Source organism: Clavelina lepadiformis, chromosome 5 (genome assembly GCF_947623445.1).
Source record: "Clavelina lepadiformis chromosome 5, kaClaLepa1.1, whole genome shotgun sequence".
In the NCBI taxonomy this organism is placed as follows: domain Eukaryota; kingdom Metazoa; phylum Chordata; class Ascidiacea; order Aplousobranchia; family Clavelinidae; genus Clavelina; species Clavelina lepadiformis.
Window position 1 is genome coordinate 20,116,856 of NC_135244.1, and position 17,067 is coordinate 20,133,922.

General features: G+C 35.2%; 2 protein-coding genes across 2 annotated transcripts; both read right to left on the reverse strand.

Annotated features, from left to right (window-relative positions):
- Positions 1–2,054: 2,054 nt before the first annotated feature.
- On the reverse strand, positions 2,055–3,734 carry LOC143459505 (uncharacterized). The gene is made up of 2 exons (XM_076956696.1): positions 3,172–3,734; positions 2,055–2,879 (listed from the first exon to the last, which is right to left on the reverse strand). The coding sequence occupies exons 1-2, from the start codon at positions 3,656–3,658 to the stop codon at positions 2,482–2,484; spliced, it is 885 nt and encodes a 294-aa protein (XP_076812811.1). The 5' UTR covers positions 3,659–3,734; the 3' UTR covers positions 2,055–2,481.
- A 6,110-nt stretch (positions 3,735–9,844) lies between these two features.
- LOC143459926 (spliceosome-associated protein CWC27 homolog) lies at positions 9,845–15,221 on the reverse strand. The gene is made up of 14 exons (XM_076957249.1): positions 14,873–15,221; positions 14,069–14,181; positions 13,683–13,826; positions 13,437–13,535; positions 12,791–12,894; positions 12,635–12,704; positions 12,170–12,286; positions 11,653–11,763; positions 11,531–11,574; positions 11,291–11,397; positions 10,988–11,097; positions 10,788–10,909; positions 10,503–10,643; positions 9,845–10,326 (listed from the first exon to the last, which is right to left on the reverse strand). The coding sequence occupies exons 1-14, from the start codon at positions 15,009–15,011 to the stop codon at positions 10,269–10,271; spliced, it is 1,479 nt and encodes a 492-aa protein (XP_076813364.1). The 5' UTR covers positions 15,012–15,221; the 3' UTR covers positions 9,845–10,268.
- Positions 15,222–17,067: the final 1,846 nt, after the last annotated feature.

Genomic DNA, 17,067 nt, shown 5'->3' on the forward strand with positions numbered 1-17,067 from the left:
TATTGTCACCATAGTGTTGCATTAACAGAATTTGAGTGTCTAGCTACAGACAGAACCTGTTGCATGTGTTTTGAAGTAATGTGTACGCGCGCACTAGAACACATGGCAATGTAAATACACGGCGTCGACATCGCTTACTAATGAGCTCGAAAGCAAAGTTGTAATAATTCGCTTTAGAGACGGCCTTAATCTTATTTAAATAAAACGGTTTCTTTTAATCACATGAACTGTAAGCTCTTGGCTTCGTTTTTTAAATTTGAATTTGGTCGACCCAGATACGACTTGCGGTTGTATTTTTGAAGTTTTAGCGTGTAAGCTATGGTAGTCATCTCAGCTAGAATTTGAAGAGCCTCAAAAAGCTAATGAAATAATTTTATTGTTAGAATTTTGAAATTTTTTGTCAAAAAACCTTTCTTCGATTCCCCGGTGCATTTCTGGATGATGAACTGGCAACGTTTAGTTCGACACAGCTGTCAATCAAACCTGACTGCAACGGCAAATACGTGTCGGTAAGGAAACATGGTCTGATATGAGTTTAAACAACACGATAGTTTCAATAACCAATTTTTTGCGTTGAATTTCTGATGATAGATTTCAGCATATAGGTAGACGTTAACAGCAGTGTCCGATTCCATTAGAGTCACCTTCGACCTCGGCACCCGTTACTGTTCCATCCTGACATTTCCCAGTGCACGTATCGAGTCTCTTTCTTTCATGGTATGCTAAACCCCACTAATGTCATGACTTGTTGTTGGGGAAACGTACAGAATCCTTTACATCACAGTTTATGATTACATAATTCAGAAGCAATTTTACTACTTCGCGGTGGAAAATCAGCTGTTTGATAAGCGCCAACTCAACATTTGCGGAGTAGGTAAACTTTTCAGAATACAGTGTTGTTCAAGAAACTCCGTCTCAGGGTTTCAAAAAAACAACAATAATGTTACGCGCGGCAGCAATTACAAGTCTTCTTCTTCGTTTAATTAGTTTGCCGGAATTATGCACTGTACAGAACAGTTATTTTTCGATGCCGTTTGAAGCAGAATGTTTTACAATCTAGGTCCTTTCAGGGTAATGACGTATTATTCAAACATGGCAACTTGCATTTAAGTAAAAAGGGTGTAGCCTATAGAGTTATAGACATAAGTTGCAGCGATTGTAAATGATATGGTATACATTTTTTTAGCATTATTATTAGGCTACTTGCCTGAGTTAATACATCCAAAGACGCCAACAGTGCACACAAACTTTTGCACTACGCAGGAAAAAATCAGCGTCGAATTACGGAAAGCTGACGCTAATTTTGTACGGTAATTGCTGTCTATTATTAGAAAGTATGCTGGTGTAGTTGAATGTCAGTTACTTTCACCGACAGACTTACAAGCGCACTTTTGTCTTGTTAAGTGTGTTTTCAGAAAAGCTAATCTTCAAGCAAAAGTTTTAAGTAATCGCATCAATGGTCACGCATCGTTGGATGTTAGACATACCGCCATTCCGTTTCTTTGCCGACATTGTTGCCACTTTTCAGTCTGGCTACAACTAATCTGAAGACTGTGACTGCTTAATTAATAAATTTTGAAATATTAGTCCACCCATCTTTAGTTATACTTGTGATCATTATACACTTGGTCAGTTACGCTAGAGTTATTCACAGGGTTACCATAACGTCCTTATTTCTTAGATTTGTCTATATTTTGAAGGTCTGTGTCTTAGAAAATTTTTATCCTTATTTCTAAGAAAAGTCCTTTTTTTCACTGGCGTCCTTATTTCTATCTTATTTTTAGGGCAGAGGTTCCTATTTCGGGATTTTCGACACTTTTAGAATACCATTTTGTACCAAAGAGATACCAAAATTAAGAACATGCAAATCGTGTCTCAATTTTTTTTTGGGGGGGTGCATTTATTGCCTTCTCCTGCGGTGCACTGTTTAAGGTAGTATTTTTCTTTCGTTTCCTAGTCGTCCTTATTTTTGAGTCCAGACCTATGGCAACCCTAATTATAAACCAAGCTTTTGTATGTTTGCCCTCGCCAACCGGTTAAATGGTAATTAACATTTCATAATTTAAACACCTGTATAAAATGTAATATCACAATAAACCATTTTTGACGAAAACCATCCTAAATAGCAGATAGGAAACGAATCAAGTAGGCCGTATCTTAACGCCAATCGAGACAATTACGTTATTTTCGAAAAGATGTTTTTTAGAAAACGTCAACATCAGTCAAGATCGTGAACCTATCGATGAAGATGTGCACATGCAGGCAAATTTTGAAATTGAAAACGACAGAGAATAATAATGTTTCCGCAAATATTAAAACAACAACTTCAAAGAAAAAATAACTTCGCTCGTTAAATACTGCTCTCTGCTGACAAAGCGTGGCGAGAAAATCTGCCGGTACAAATAGGGAGAGAGTAAATGGCGGATATATGGTGGTTGAAATTAATCAAGACACATCAAAAATAATTTAAAACAATAAACTTTATTCTGAGTAGGTTGGACAATTTTCTTGATAGGATTTCCTTAGTTCCGCTTCCGCCAATATCAGTTTCTTAGCAGGAAACCACAATACAGAAGTGTCATTAAACATCTCTTCTTTATATTTATATACAGGCAATTGTATTTCTGAGTATAAATCCAGTTCATTTACTAAATATAAATATTTGTAATCCGCTTTCAAATAACTTGAAGGCGTCCTTTCATAAATAGACATGAAGCTGTTTCCCACCACTAGCAGGTTGTTTAAGTTCTCTGTGGACCAGTTTTTCCATAAGAGATTGTTGGTAATCCATTTGTCAGAGTGGATCATGTAAAAAAGCGTCTCATCCGTTGCTTCTCGTCTCCCTTCTTCATTTTCTTTCAACACATCCATTGACAAATCTATCAAAGTGATAAACATGTTCAATACTTCATCACCTGCACTGCATATGCCTAAAATACAGTAAGCTACAGAATAATATGAAAAAATTCAACAATTGTAGTCAATACCTAATCACCAATAACATAGTAATTATACAAAAATTTTATGTAAAGGCACAAGCTATTTTTATCAACAGCAGTACGTTCCAAATTATCAAGCAATTTAACCAGCCTTGAAATTAAACTCTGGTATTAAACATAATCTTGATAAATGTGTGCTGCGCATGACATCAATAATAAAAAAAATACTTACCATTTATCAGCTTCCTATCTTGCATAGTAAACACTGGGTCAAAAAGTGAACACTTCACATTTTCTAAAACAACATCTTTTTTTCTTAAAAAGCTCTTTGAGAAATATTCCAGAAATTCCTTTATTTCACACATTGTTGATAGTTTATCAATGTCTGCCAGAAACTGACGGATTATGGCAAGCATTGCCAACTGATATGCAGATGATTTACTTTCTGTGGGAGTTCCAAGCGCATAACAGACAATCTCTTTGACATGTCTTTCATTTCCAAACGCATTATGCAAGGCTGCAAGAAATTCAGCACAAAAAGTGCTGCCGCATAATTCTTTGATTTTGCATGAAATTTCATTCAAATGAAACTGAACAGGCTTTGCAGAAATGTAGCATTCTTGATTTACGGCAACATGGTTGCATTGCTTTTTCTCTTTGCGGTGAAATTTTCTCTGCTTCCAAGGAACAGTTTTCCATGTACCATCAGTATCATTCATTTGTGCACAAATAAGATTACTAATTATAAATCATCTTATACTCTTCACCAAGCCTATAACCTAATGACAAAAATTAATCAAGTTGTCATCTGGTTATTAGTTGAGAAATCAGTTGTAAGCATAAGATATAAGTTAGCAATATTAGGAAAATCAATAATAAATAAAATATATATTTTTCAAAATAAATTTGTTGGAAATTTAAGGCAGTGGCCATCAGACCAATCAACCCTAAAAGAAATTTTACAAAAGGATCCTGCTGATATTGTCAAGTAGCCCATGAATTAATATTTACTGTAATATTTTACTTATGAGATAACAAATTCACGGAGAAAAAGTAAATTCTTAATCAAATTTCTTCGTTTAGTTTATATCCTTGAACAAGTTAGGTTAAAAATTTCAAAACTGGGTCGAGTGCAGAAATGTGCAACCACAGGATGAATTTGTATACAAGACCCCAACTACTCAAATTCTGAAGTCATTTGGTCGTGCATTTTAGCACTAGACCCCATAAATTTATGTTTTTAAATGTAGTCTATTTTCTACCCAGCTTAAACACATTAAAATAATTAATAGACCACATTGAATTTATACAAAGCTGATGGTGGTTGAAACATATTAGCCCAGAATACAGTAAAATAAAAATAAAACAGAATATAAGTTGACACTCTAGGCCTAGGGTCATATAACTTTTATTTCTAATTCTTCTACAGGAGCTTTCACAAGCATAAGCTTGCTTCATCAAGTGTACTAAGACGTTAAATTTATAATATCTCTCATTTTGTGAAATAAGATTCAGAACAGAAAATTGTGCTCTTTGCCCTGCACAGTACTGCAGGGCCTAAGCAGTGAGCACAACATCAGCCGGCAGTTTAAACTTTAGTAGCCTAGGTATATGTGCCATGTATAGACTGTAGGCCAGTTCTGATATACCCACAAGTTTGATTTCCTAAAATAATGCACTGGTTCTATTGTACTTGCAACTTGAAATTGTTGATTGACTGCTTTTATATGTTATAAAGTTATAAGCTATCATCAATGTTGTTTTAGGAAAAATATCTTTGTGCTAACCTAAGAAAAACATTGTCTGCATCACCGCATGTTGCTTTTCCAAACTGCAGTTAAAAACACTCAGCTGCGATAGATACTACCGAAAAACATTTACTTTTACCAGTATTGAGCACTGATTTAATAACTCCCCTATTAATATCCTTTTCATTACAAAATAAAAAAATAGAAAATCATATAGCGCGAATGAGTTATTTCACTATTACCGACTTAGATGTGTTTGGCACATTCCACATAATAAAAAAAATGTAACGGCATTTTGTTTTGGTGGGGTGCACGGTAGTCTATCCGGGCTCCCGTACAACCTGTAATATGATTCCGTATAATACCTTGCGCCGTAAATCGTAGCGCGCCAGTAGTCGTAAATCAAGACGTAAACCAAGCGCCCGATAGCACCCGTAAATCAAGATGTCGTTTCAATAAAAAACAAAAACGCCTGACTCAACAGATCAATCAAATTCCATCGTTCTGCTGAAAGTTTGGTAGAGATGTCGACGTTTTTTATTTTTTAATATGAAAAAAAAATTCATCTAGTTTACCACTGACCAGGTAAGATTGTTTCTTTCTTGTCGGGAAGTTGTGTAAGTTTTTGACCAATGTTATGCAGGCAAGCGACATCTTAATATATAAAGCGAGAGACATTTCTATTGTTCTGTTAAATACTAACCAGAAAAGAACAATCTAACCTGGTCAATGATAAACCATGGGTAACCTAGATGAAATTCATTTTCCTATTAAGAAATAAAAAACGTTGACGTCTGCCAAACATTCAATAGAACGTCACAAAGTATTTAACGGAATAAAATGTTGTTCCCTTTATATATTAAGATGTCGCGTACTTGCGTGACATTGGCCAAACTTACATGACTTTCGATCAGAAAGGAACAATCTCACTTTGTTAATGGTAACTAGATTAAATTTTTTTCTTATTAAAAAATAAAAAACGCCGATATCTCTACCAAACTTTCAGCAGAACGATGGGATTTAATTGATCTGTTAAGTCAGGCATTTTTTTTATTGGAAACAAATCGTGACTCACGGGCGCTATGATTCTACCAGAGTAATGGTGGTGTTTTGGTCTTAACGGAGAATACTAATAAATAGTAGATTTCTATGAATTTCGAAACAGCTGCTCGTTTTTGTGCAACAATTGGGTTGCAACAAATGTATGATTTTGTTGCCCTTTATATGCTGGGATTGTACTAAGCCTATGTATTGTGTAATTAGCTTAAACTATTTGCAGGATATACCTTTTAACTACGCTTATTATTAGTACTGATTCATAAAGTATGGTGTTTATATGTATGTAGCCTATAGGCTACATTTATAACCAGATCCATCCATATACAGGATATACCGGTACACACCCGTTATCTGTATCATCCTAGGCTAGCTTATACGGTCAGCAGTTATAGCTATTTGCATTTATAACTCAGTTAGTGTAGGCAATATAATCGGGGGTCCAGGATACAAGTGCACAACCAGATGACGTCACAATTTGAGTAGCTAGGGTTTATAGTATGCAAAGGCATCTTGTGGTTGTGCACTTGAATATACTAGATCCATAGTCGGTATTTTGGGTATGGTTATGGCCCTCAGTACAGTTATTCTGTCTTTTTCATTCCAGACTGCAATTATCAGGGTATGTTACACTTCACTTGTATAGGTTAGCCTATGGCAGTATGGTATCATAATCTTTATCCTTTGACTGAGGGAAGTCTGCAAGACTTGATACCTCTTCGATCAAGCCTCAGTTACTGAGCTAGTCTTTGTACAAGTTCCTATTGACACAGACTTTTATTTGTTTTTAATATTGTTTTATTTTTTATTGTTATTTAAATAGCCTATAGAACTGTTTATCTATAGTCCCGGAAAATATAGCAGTTTTCAACGAGAAATCTTGCGTGCAAATACACAAATTTTAGCTGGCACGGATGCCCCAATTCTTTGTTTATTAAAAATTGGCATTCAAACAACCAGTTTTTTTGTTTGTTCATTATAAGTTAGAGTGATGAGTAAAATATTCGGCATGTGCAAGGTTTACAATTATGCATGCCAAACATTTTCATCGTTACGCCAATTTATACTAAATAAACCAAGAATTAAGGCTTCAGTGTACGTCTATGGCGAAGGGTTAGCGTTGTTGTGTTGTTCGGTTGTTGACTCCTACCTCAGGAGGTTGCTGCTTCAGTTGTCTGCTACCTTCGCTCATATATTAAAACCAAACCACAACCTTCTTGGTTCAAGGCTTTAATCTTACTCATGTCCTGCGCGCAGGCACTGCAAAAACGAATGGGGGGTAAACGAACGTGCAGTGCCGAAATCAACACGTGCTGGGAGCATCCCGAGGGCGCCAACCAGCGACAAACTAAAGAAACATCCAACGGCCGCTACACGTCATCATGCCTAAATTTGCGTGTTTGCATGCACAAGTTCTCGTCAAAAAGTGCTGTCCTTTTCGTTCGGGCTGTTCACTAGCCAGCCCTATTAGCTGAACTAACGCTTTATTCTTGCCAAACTTTTTTAGTTAGACATACCTTACAGCCATAGCCTATATCATAGGTATTTTTAGGCTTGGCTTTTGATGAGCTGCATGTGCTTGAGTCATGGAGTTACATCCATCAGTGTTTGCTGATGGCTCTACTGTCCAATTGCAAATGTGCCCATGCACCAGCGATACATGTCCTTCAAAAGATCAAGTTCATTTCCATTGTTCGTTTTGCCCAAGTCACAAAAATTTTTTCTCAAGTGCCAAGTTAATGCAAATGCATTTTCAGGTCAAGCATGTAGACGATGGCCTTTCGTTTGCTGGATATAAAATGCTGCATTGTAAAAGTGTTTGTAATATACGAGGACCTTGCAAAGGCAGTCAAAGTATTGAAGGTTGGCACTGGCATTGTTTTCATTGTTCAAATGCCTTTAAAAGAAAAGATTATGCTCTAAAACATTATGCAGTGTATGCTTCTCATGAGAAAAAAAATGCAAGCCAATCCGATACTCCACTCGAACAGCATGACTTGCCAACACTGTTGCAGCAGTATTTGCACAGCCATTGTGAAAATAAGGATTGTTCATATGAGAGCTTTGACGAACCTCAGGAAATATTTGATAAATCATCTGCAGTGAACACAGTAACTGTCCCACAAGTTACATTAAAAAGTTTGTTGACTGAAATAGAATGCTTGAAAAGTGAAAATCAGGCCTTGCTTAATGATAAATTAAATGTGGAAGTTGAAAATGCCAAATTGAAAGAAAATCTATCGTCTTACATCAACAGAATTAAAGTTCTGAGGTCGAAATTGAAGCGTCTCGGTTGCAAGGACTTAGATGTCTCACTCGATGAACAACTCATGACAGATGAAGCATTATCTGATAATGACAACATCATTTGCAAGAACATTCACGAAATTTATCTCAACAAAAGAACACTAAAAGATAATAGCGATGTATATTTTCATGATCCAAAGTTGAAAAGGTTTAGTTTCGAACTCAACCCACCACTGGTTGAAGTTGACCAGAAGAATGACAATGAAAGAAGAAATTTATTTGATCGACTTGATGAATCCAACAAACCAGAAAGCTTAATTAATCACACAGAAAGTGACCATTTATATGATGGAACCGAAACAAGCGATGATAATAGTGTGACCGGAATTCTTGCGGGAAATACTTGAAAAAGAAAATTATCTATAAATTATTTCAAATATGCTTTCTCCAGTTAGTTGAAAGAGGTGTACATTTCTTCACTTTAGCTTATCACATTGATTAATGTTGACTGTTCGTGCAGTATATCTTACAGCACCTTACTATTACTATTGTTTGTGTTTGAAATTTTTTTGCCATCTTGATTCCTCATTGTTATATTTGTTTGCAGTTTAGCTTTTATTTCAGAAAAACAGTATTAATGTTATTTTTGAAGGTTATTTAAGCTGCAAAATGTAAAGGTGTTTGTTAAACTGCTATCTCGTTTTGGTCGATTCATTGCCATATTAAAGTATTGTTGATTAAAATTTATGACATTTTACTTTTTTGCTCTGTTGCTTATAACTGTATGGGAAGTTGTGAATGACACTGTATGTTAAATTGCATCATTCATACAATAAGTTCATTCTGTGTAAATATGTTTGCACCTTGATAAGACGCACGCCACCATCTTGCATTTATCTTATTGACTATCTTTAGCATTATATTAGAACACATGATTGTATGTTTATTGTTGCACTGTGATTTTAGACATAAAATCATTGGCATTCAAAGCATAAGTTTCTGAATTGCACTCTTTGTCATCTATATCACCTTGCCTTATTTTTTTATGTCATCATTTTCAATTTGTTGTTCAATTCAAGTCTTGTCAAATCAGCTGCTAATAATGGAATTGATTTCTTATGTGTATGTGATTTTTTTTATTAATGTTATCATGATATGATTTATTGTTAAACCATACAGTTTTTGCCAATCCTACCTTAACGAACAACGTGAAATAAGCCTCTTTCAATCGTGCTTGTTGTTTAATTTTGTGCCTCGAGTTAGTTTCAAAATAGTATATTATATGTGCATGCAAATTAAAGGCGTCTTGCTGTTTTATTTAGGCAAGTTGGTTTGAAATAGGCAAACAAGCAAGCATTGCAGAATACCTTTTTACAGTACATGTGAGTCTTGCCCCATAATATTACAAAGGTGATTTGTAAGCCATAAAGCTTGAATAGGTTTAAGCTTAGCCAGGAAACAGCAGTTCTAAATTTGTTACAAACTATGTACCCATACTTTTTGCTCAATCATTTATCATTCACAAACCTAGGTTTTAAAAGTCATTAATAAGAAAGTAGAATTATTAAAAAACAGATATGAAGCATTTTTTCCAAAATCATAAATCGGAATGTTATGAGTAGATTTGGGATGAATCCTTTAACGAAGTAAGAAATCATATGTAAAAATTTCAAACTTTCAGTTGCATGGTTGACCGCAACAATCAGTGAAATGGTTGCATGAAATTTTAGCAAGTTTGTATACACAAAAAAGCAGATTAACTTTTTTCATTCATCAACAGAATACCTAATTTTGGCAGTATCTCCTTACTCGTCTACTTTGATGAATGAAATTAGGTAAGCCAGCAGGTTTGGATTCACGCAAATATCAGCATTTATTTATAAGTATTCTCAAGAATCCAAATATTTTTTAATTTGGCACATCCTTAGGTGAGGCAATGCCAGAAACTGGGGACTTCATTCTAAGAATTAAATAAATCCAAACACAACTTCTTCAGACTGTATCATAATGTATTTTATACAGTTCTTGAACTGAAACCAATGTGGCAGCAACAGTGTTGTGTGAGGTATACACCTTCAACTTTTCAAAAAGTTTATTTTTGCATGCGTACATCATTGAAGGAATGATGTGCATCCAGTTTTCACCAACGACGTTTCGGTTGAGTTTTGAAAAGAATTTACAAGTTCTTAAGCTCATACTCTTTTGTGCACGGAGTAGCCGTAACATTGACAAATTAAACTTGTCATTAAGCACTTGCCAAGCACAATACACCACAGTTTCATCTGTCACGATGTCTTCTTTCTGACCGGTGTCTATGCTCGCGGTCTTTTTTTTCTCTGCAAAAAACAAGTTTGCCGAAACCAAACCGAAAAAACATTGAACACATAAATGAAAATAACTTTAAGGTCACATCACAGAAATGTTTTCATCAAACATCAGTTTTGGTCAAATGTGACTTTAAAGTTATTTTCATTTAAGTGTTCTAAAATATTTTTTCCAAAATTTGACTTACTTCTTGGATTTTTCTCGTCTTCTTTTGTTCAAAGGATTCCGAGGGTCTGATAAATCATATCGATCCTCATTCACATCTCGATTCACATCTTTGGCATCTCGGAGCGTCGTTACATCCTCATTTTTTAATTTATGCAACATCCTGGTAAATTGTTGAACAACAATCAACGTCAACCAACCAACAACTTCAAAACACGAGAGAACAAAATGTATAACAAATTCCAAGCTAAGATAGTCCACGAGACCGTGTTCTTAAGTATAAGATTAGTGAGAAAGAAGAATGTACCATCCGGAATCGTCCTCCTCATCGATTAAATCTTCTTCATCAATGTCCTTGCCCTCGTCCCACCCCACATCGTTGCGAACTGAATGTAGTTTGGCAGTAAAATTTGCTAAGATTGACAGGGTCTGAAAGGAAAGAGCAAACAGCTCATGTCATAAATGAGGCTCGCAATTTTTGACCTCCAAGACCACGACGAGACTAACTTCATTCTCCCTTGTTCCTCCTTTCTCTTTATATTTGGATGTTTTATTTCGATAAATTTTCTGCTGCTGCTTGTACTCGGCAAACAGTGGGTTAGCAGAAGCATCGACATCTGAAATGGATAAAAATTACATCCAATGTAACTAGACAAAGTTTGAAGTATCTTAAGCTTCAGATACGCTTAATACATTACTGCATATTAAAACAGTCAACAGTCAACAGTCATTACACAAAACATGATGCAAAATATTTGAAATTGTATTTGTAAATGAAAAACAAAAGATGAAACTTAAATTTCAAACGACCTATGTCACTGTCACTGCTGGAACTATGAGATTCTTCTTTCTTGGCATGTTTCCGAGCCTGAAGAATTTCACGTGCAAGCTGACGTGATTCTTTTCGAGCTTGCTCACTGTAAGAATAATACAAATATCAAAGTTATACTTTAACTTGAAAAGACAACACCACGTCAAAGCAATATCTGTAATTTATGTGATATTGTGAGAAGGAAGAGAATTAGAATTGTTGCATAACCATTTATGTACCTTGTTGTTAAATTTTTATTTTGAGTTGACAAATCTTGTTCCGTCTGCAAAAGAACGTCAAATTTTTCATAGACAAACATTTATCGTCAGTCAGACTGCAATTAATTTTGAATGGCAATGACCTTGAGTTTTTTCTCCGGTTTCGTTTGAAGTTTATCTTTTATCCTTTGCATCATATCATTTCTCTGTACCCCATCAAAACCATTTCCATCTTCAAGATTTTCTTCGTCAATCTAAAAACAATTTGATAATTTGCACTAGGTTTAGGATCCCGGGAAATCCCGATCCGAAAAACCCGAGACCCTTCTTCTAGTAAAAATTTTGGGATTGATTTTATGAAAATCCCAGGATTTCACGAATGAACGTCAAGGCAGTGCAATTTTGCATAAATTTATGGATTTTTTTATTTTAAAACAGTTTTACAATACAAAACTGCTCTTGTTTATGCATTAATATTATAAGAAATAAATGTGGTTACTGAAGCTTATGTGCGTACTTTTTTCAATTTTTATTAATCTCAAAAAAAATCAGGGACTGTTGAATTGAAATCCTAATTCCAAGATTTCTAACTTGGTCCCAAAATCCAACCCTAACTTGCTCACACATTAAAAATCAACAGGTAAGTAAGCTGACTGGTACCTCAGTTGCCTTTCTTTTAAGGTCTTTGTCTGTATCGCTGGTTTGAATGGCCGGTGTTGAACTGAGTTTTGGGTCATTGGCAAGGTCATGGCTGCTTTTACTTGTGGTTGAATGAACCTGAGAGACAAAAAATAAAAACTTCTGAATTAGAAATATGACATCGATCAAGTCATGTTAAATTTCAGGTTGCCAGCACTGAAGCCAGCATAGCTTTTCGTCATTATCACTTGAAGGCTTTGGTGAGTAGCAAACCAATAGGACAGTGGTTCTAGACCAATCCAACCATTGGGACCCCAATTTATAAAAATATTGGCTTGGGGACCCCTCGTTTGCGCAACTTACAAAAGGAAGAGATGATACAAAGCATTTTGGCACTCCTAAAGAACCACAGATTTTTCACTGGGGACCCTGTTAAGAACCACTGCTATAAGAGTTCATAGCAAAAAGCTTTCAGATCATAATTACCGCATCAAACTGTCTCATATCCTCCTCCCCTTCTTCTGCTTCCTCGCCAAAAGATAACAACTTGAAATCCCTTTAACATAGATCAGACATTTAGTTGTTGTTGGTTAGCGCGTCGCCTTCACATTGAGAATTTTTATAGAAAGTAAATTATATTACTTAGTAGCTTTCATTTCACTCTTCTTCTTTCTCTTTTCATCCTTTTTGCTCTTTTTTTCAGGAACTGTTCTTGGGATGATGTCTTCAAATGGATTAGCAAGTACCTTTACGCAAAGAGCATACGTTGCTTGCAACATCGAATATTGATATAAATAATTTACAAGAGTACTTTAACAGCCTTGCAGAAAGCAGAATGTAATAAACTGATGTTTATTCCAATTTGGTAATTTATTGAGCTCACACAGAGCATGCATACACGACTAGTAGTTTAATGGAATGCCCTCACTCAGCATGGCAATCAGAAGGATACAACACAAGATTAAAGGAAACTGTTGTCAAGTAACAACATGTCATAACTCATGTACAATTAAAGTCAAGCATGCTGTTTCACCATTAGATGGTGCAACAGTTAAGAGCTGATGGCTAGGCTCAACCAAAGCAGTTACCAAGACAACTAGCATAGCAACCAACACATCAGTAATAACAACATTTAAACATTACCATACGGTAATGCTAATTGTTATGCCAAAATGGACAAGCAATGTTATAATTTAGCAAACCAGAACAATTATTTCAGGCGCAAAAATTTCTTTTAATTAACAACATCCACATAATATTCTTTTTTTCACGCTAAAGTCGAATATACCTTTGTCCATTTTATAAAAGGTGGATTAATTGGCCTTTCATCATCTGTTGTCCCAACTTCTCCCAAACGGACAAGGTTATAGATCGTATCACCAGTTACCTAAAGTATTTCAAACAGATGTTGAGAAAAAGTTGTTTAGAAATCAAGAAAAAGCACCTGACATTAATTTTGATATGTCAGTGTAAATTAATCAGTGAAGTGTCCAGTAACATCACAAACTTAACACCTACTCCATAGTCAACTCACCTTTCCAAAGATTGTGTGTTTCTTGTTTAAGTCTGTACAAGAAGCAAGAGTAAAAAAGAACTGACTTCCATTGTCATTTGGACTTGCATTTGCCATGGCAACAAGTCCTCTCCGGACAAATCGTAGTCGTGAGTGAAATTCATCCTTTATATACATAATGCAAACTATGACCATTATACAGCGTAGATAGTGATATTTACAAATACTTGAATGACTTTATTGCAGTAATATGTTTATAAATGACATCGCAAATAGAAACTACTTTTAAATATATACATATAGACCATTTGAGTTATTATATATAATTGAGCAATTTAATTAACTAGTAAAAAGTTTTATATGTTTACTTTAACAAAAAATTATCATAAAGCAAAACTGATACCAACCTTGAATGGTTTGCCGTAAACAGATTCACCTCCCTCTCCTGTGCCTGTTGGATCACCTCCCTGCACAATGAAGTTTGGAACCACTCGATGAAATATCACGTTATTGTAATAACCTGAGTTAAGAAATAGTATGCAAATTTCAATATTGCATTTGACGTATTCAAATATACCATGACATGATAAACATTCTGGCATTACTCAGCAAAATGAACAATCATGATGCTTATTGCCAATATTTTAATAAGTGTTTTTATGTAACAAATTCAACACTAGCCTGATCGTTCAAGTTGACTTAACAGCCCAAGTTCATGAAATAAAAGTTTGGCATTAAACCTACTTCCGCACTTACATAACTAGGTAAACCAAATACTATCGTAAGTCCATCGATATAGTGCTTCAAATGGCTCATTGACTGCCAATTTACCATATATCTTAACAGATCTGAAGTCTTAGTGTACGCCAAAACACCAAAACCGGGCCCTACACATATCTTCCAAAATTGGTCTCTATCTCATCTAAAACTGCCGTGCTTTATACAATAACTAGTCTACATCTCGGGCAAAACATCAACAATCCTTGCTTACAGTCAGCAGTGGCAAACCAGGACAAGATCACAGGAAGCAAATAAAAATGTATCATGAAGATAAGCTTGTCAATTGGCTCTTCAGTTTTGAGAAGTTTAAACCAAGTTTAAAAACTCTTGATACGGTAAGAACAATATTTGCACCTAGACATGCGCAGATGTTTGTAACTTTGTATGTACTTAGACAAAGAAACTTTTTACCTAAGTGATAAACTTTTTACCTTCCATGCAAAGTTGAACAAAGTTTCTGCAAGCTACTGGCGCTTCTTTTGACCAAAGTTCAACATCAATGTCACCCATTGAAGTACGAAGAAGAACCTTGCCAATGGTGGGTGGCTCTTTGATGTAAATATTGCTCATCTTGAATAAAAGTCGACCAGCCAAAGATTAATAATACCAGCGCGATTAAGTGTTGTCTGTGGAAGTCTGTAGGCCTATTTGTAACTTATAAGCCTGTAAGATATAGGCTAGGCCACAGATAGCCCTATAATTATTGCTGTTTAGAATTATAAACTGTAGACAGAAAAAATTACCTAAGCTAAACCAACGACCTCTGTAGAAGTTTCATTTCACGCTAATGTCAATTATGTCATTATAGATCTAAGCAAAGTTAAGTGGCCGCAGACAAAAAGATAATCCTGCAATCTTACATGCACGGCGATTGTCGATTAGCTAAGCGTTTTATCGAATCAGGAATTAGCTTACAATGTAATACAAACAAAGCAATATTATTTTGAGAATGTAGGCAACTGCATATGATAAATGTATGCGTATAAACCCAAATATATGGCCAAACTAGGCTACACAACAACCTGTTTTTAAGTGCTTAGGCTAGTTTATTAACAAATCAACACCACACTTGGCACATAAGCCAATACTATTTCTCCATATTTCTGCAAAGTGCTTGGTGTAGCACCTGGGCATGTTAGGTGTAGCATCTGGATGCGCTAGGTGCAGTACCTGGATGTCAACTGTCCATTCATATTTATTATTTACACTACTTTAAATCTGATGTAATATTTGTGATTTTTTAATATGCAATGTGTCACAAACACAAATAATATTTAATAATTTGTGATAATAAAGGGATATTATAATATACAAATCCAATAGAATATAGAATTCTTATTTTCAGACGTCTGCTTTACGAAACATGACGTCAATGATAGATAACATTACGTACCGATAACTTTTTGTTTTCCGTTTTAAGTCGTGACATAAATATCGCGCCTGCCTATTTTGCGTGAGTGCTATTCACTGCTATTCAATGCATTCATTCCACTAAGATCAACCCTACAACATGGACGTCTTTATGCTGTTGCTGTGCCAATGTTTTGCCTAAATGTAATTGTTCAAGGAAACTTCAATATAATCAGTATATACAGTTGTCATTCCTTTGTAGCAATTGTTGAATTCTATTTGAAGAAGTTCAGTGTTAAGATAGACAACTTTATTGTCATCTTCACAAGGCAACAAAGACTTTGGTCGTATAATATAGCAGTGGAAAACAAGTCATTATAATGTTGATCACTGCTAATTGAAGATAGTCATCAGACAATAAGCCGTCAAGGTGAACAGTTAAATCTGTGGGTAAGAAAAGCAGACAACGACCTCATGAGATTCATATATAATCACCCGCAATAAACATTTCAACAAGTACTTATTGTAGTGAAGTGGGTCAATCTCTCAAGTTCAGGTGCCATATACCCATTTTCCATTACAAATTTTTCACGTGCTAAAACAATTTGAGAACCACTGATTTAGCAAACCGAGAAAATACTTTTTGTAGTTTTTCTTCTGTTTCAACAATATAGACATCTAAAACGAGCCCAGTAAAAGTCGTGGTTGAAATTCATAAACTCGGAAAAGGTTGTGGGTTCATAGGATCATATTTGTAATCAAGTATTTCAAACGAACAAATCTAAAAGAATTTTGTTATAAAGCGTCTGTAGAGTACTGAGAACTCGTTAGTCGTCAGCCTATAGGTTCTCATTGAAGTTTTATCTGTGTAAATAAAGTTTATTAGAAGTGCTTTTATGGATTTATGCTGCCATATGAAAGCTAATTTAGTAAATAAGTCCTTAAGCAAAAACTTAAGAATTGGGTATATTTATGGTTTGGCAACTGCAGTCGACGCTTCAAAAAGTTGTTTTTTTGCAAAACAAACGTTATGATGTAATTTAAAAGCAAATAGTGGTTATGAGCAAGCTATTTCGAATTTGTTCGGGAAAAGGGCATGACTAAAAGATATTAGAGTGTAAGCTGCAGGACCAAAAATTTTGCTGGTGAAATAGAGTCTCGTGAAATGACCGATTGTTTTGCCTTATAGGAAGAACGTGCGTGGAGTAAGGCAGCGATTTTTAACAGCAAAAATAGTATGAAGTTTCCGTTCTAAAAGCGGCAAACGCTTCAAAGT